This window comes from Eimeria mitis, genomic scaffold (assembly GCF_000499745.2).
Source record: "Eimeria mitis Houghton genomic scaffold, Emh_scaff4454, whole genome shotgun sequence".
In the NCBI taxonomy this organism is placed as follows: domain Eukaryota; phylum Apicomplexa; class Conoidasida; order Eucoccidiorida; family Eimeriidae; genus Eimeria; species Eimeria mitis.
The window spans coordinates 386-1,064 of record NW_013572769.1 but is presented as its reverse complement, the minus strand read 5'-3'; the positions used below and the strand labels follow the sequence as shown (position 1 = coordinate 1,064).

The 679-nt window shown below is 55.7% G+C and overlaps 1 protein-coding gene across 1 annotated transcript in view; it reads right to left on the bottom strand.

Annotated features, from left to right (window-relative positions):
* EMH_0075270 (uncharacterized protein) overlaps positions 1 to 679 on the bottom strand; it is a gene marked incomplete at both ends in the record, with an annotated part of 3,597 nt that overhangs the window by 2,609 nt on the left and 309 nt on the right. The window contains one exon of the mRNA XM_013499573.1: positions 6 to 266. Coding sequence (XP_013355027.1) covers positions 6 to 266 — 261 coding nt within the window. The remainder of the gene's footprint in view (positions 1 to 5; positions 267 to 679) is intronic.

The following is a 679-nucleotide window of genomic DNA, read 5'->3' as shown; positions in this document are numbered from 1 at the left end:
TAAACCATCGTCATCAACAACCAATCCATATCCTTGTTCTATCTCCCCCTGCTCCTGCTGCTGCAGCAGCCCCTCCTGCAGCCCCAGCTCCTGCTGCTGCTGCTGCTGCTGCTGCTGCTGCTGCTGCTGCTGCTGCTGCTGCTGCATGTTTTGCTCTGCGCAGCGGGCCTCGAACGCCTGCAGCAAAGCTTCTGCTTCCTCAGGGAGAGACGAAGCAGCAGCAACCACCCGCCGCCCCTCAAAGTCAAACGTCACCTTGCGTCGCCCTGCAGCAGCAGCAGCAGCAGCAGCAGCAGCAGCTGCAGCAGCAGCAGTAGCAGCGGTAGTAGGTGGAGGAGGAGGAGCAGAAACAGCAGCAGAAAGAAGAGCAGAAACAGCAGCAATAGCAGCAGCAACACAAACAGCAGCAACACACAGGCAGCAGCAATGCAAACAGCAGCAGGAACAAAAGCAGCAGCAGCAGCAACAAAAGCAGCAGCAAGGGCAGCAGGTAGACGTGCATATAGAAGTAGAGAGAAGATGACTCTTAGTGCATGCATATATATTTCACTCATCTTATTTGCTGCTGCTGCTGCTGCTGCTGTTGCAGCAGCAGCAGCAGCAGCAGTGTGTCTGTTTGGTGCTTACCTTTCTCTAGATCGAAAGCTTGCTGCAGGCGCTGCAGCAGCTGCTGCTTCTC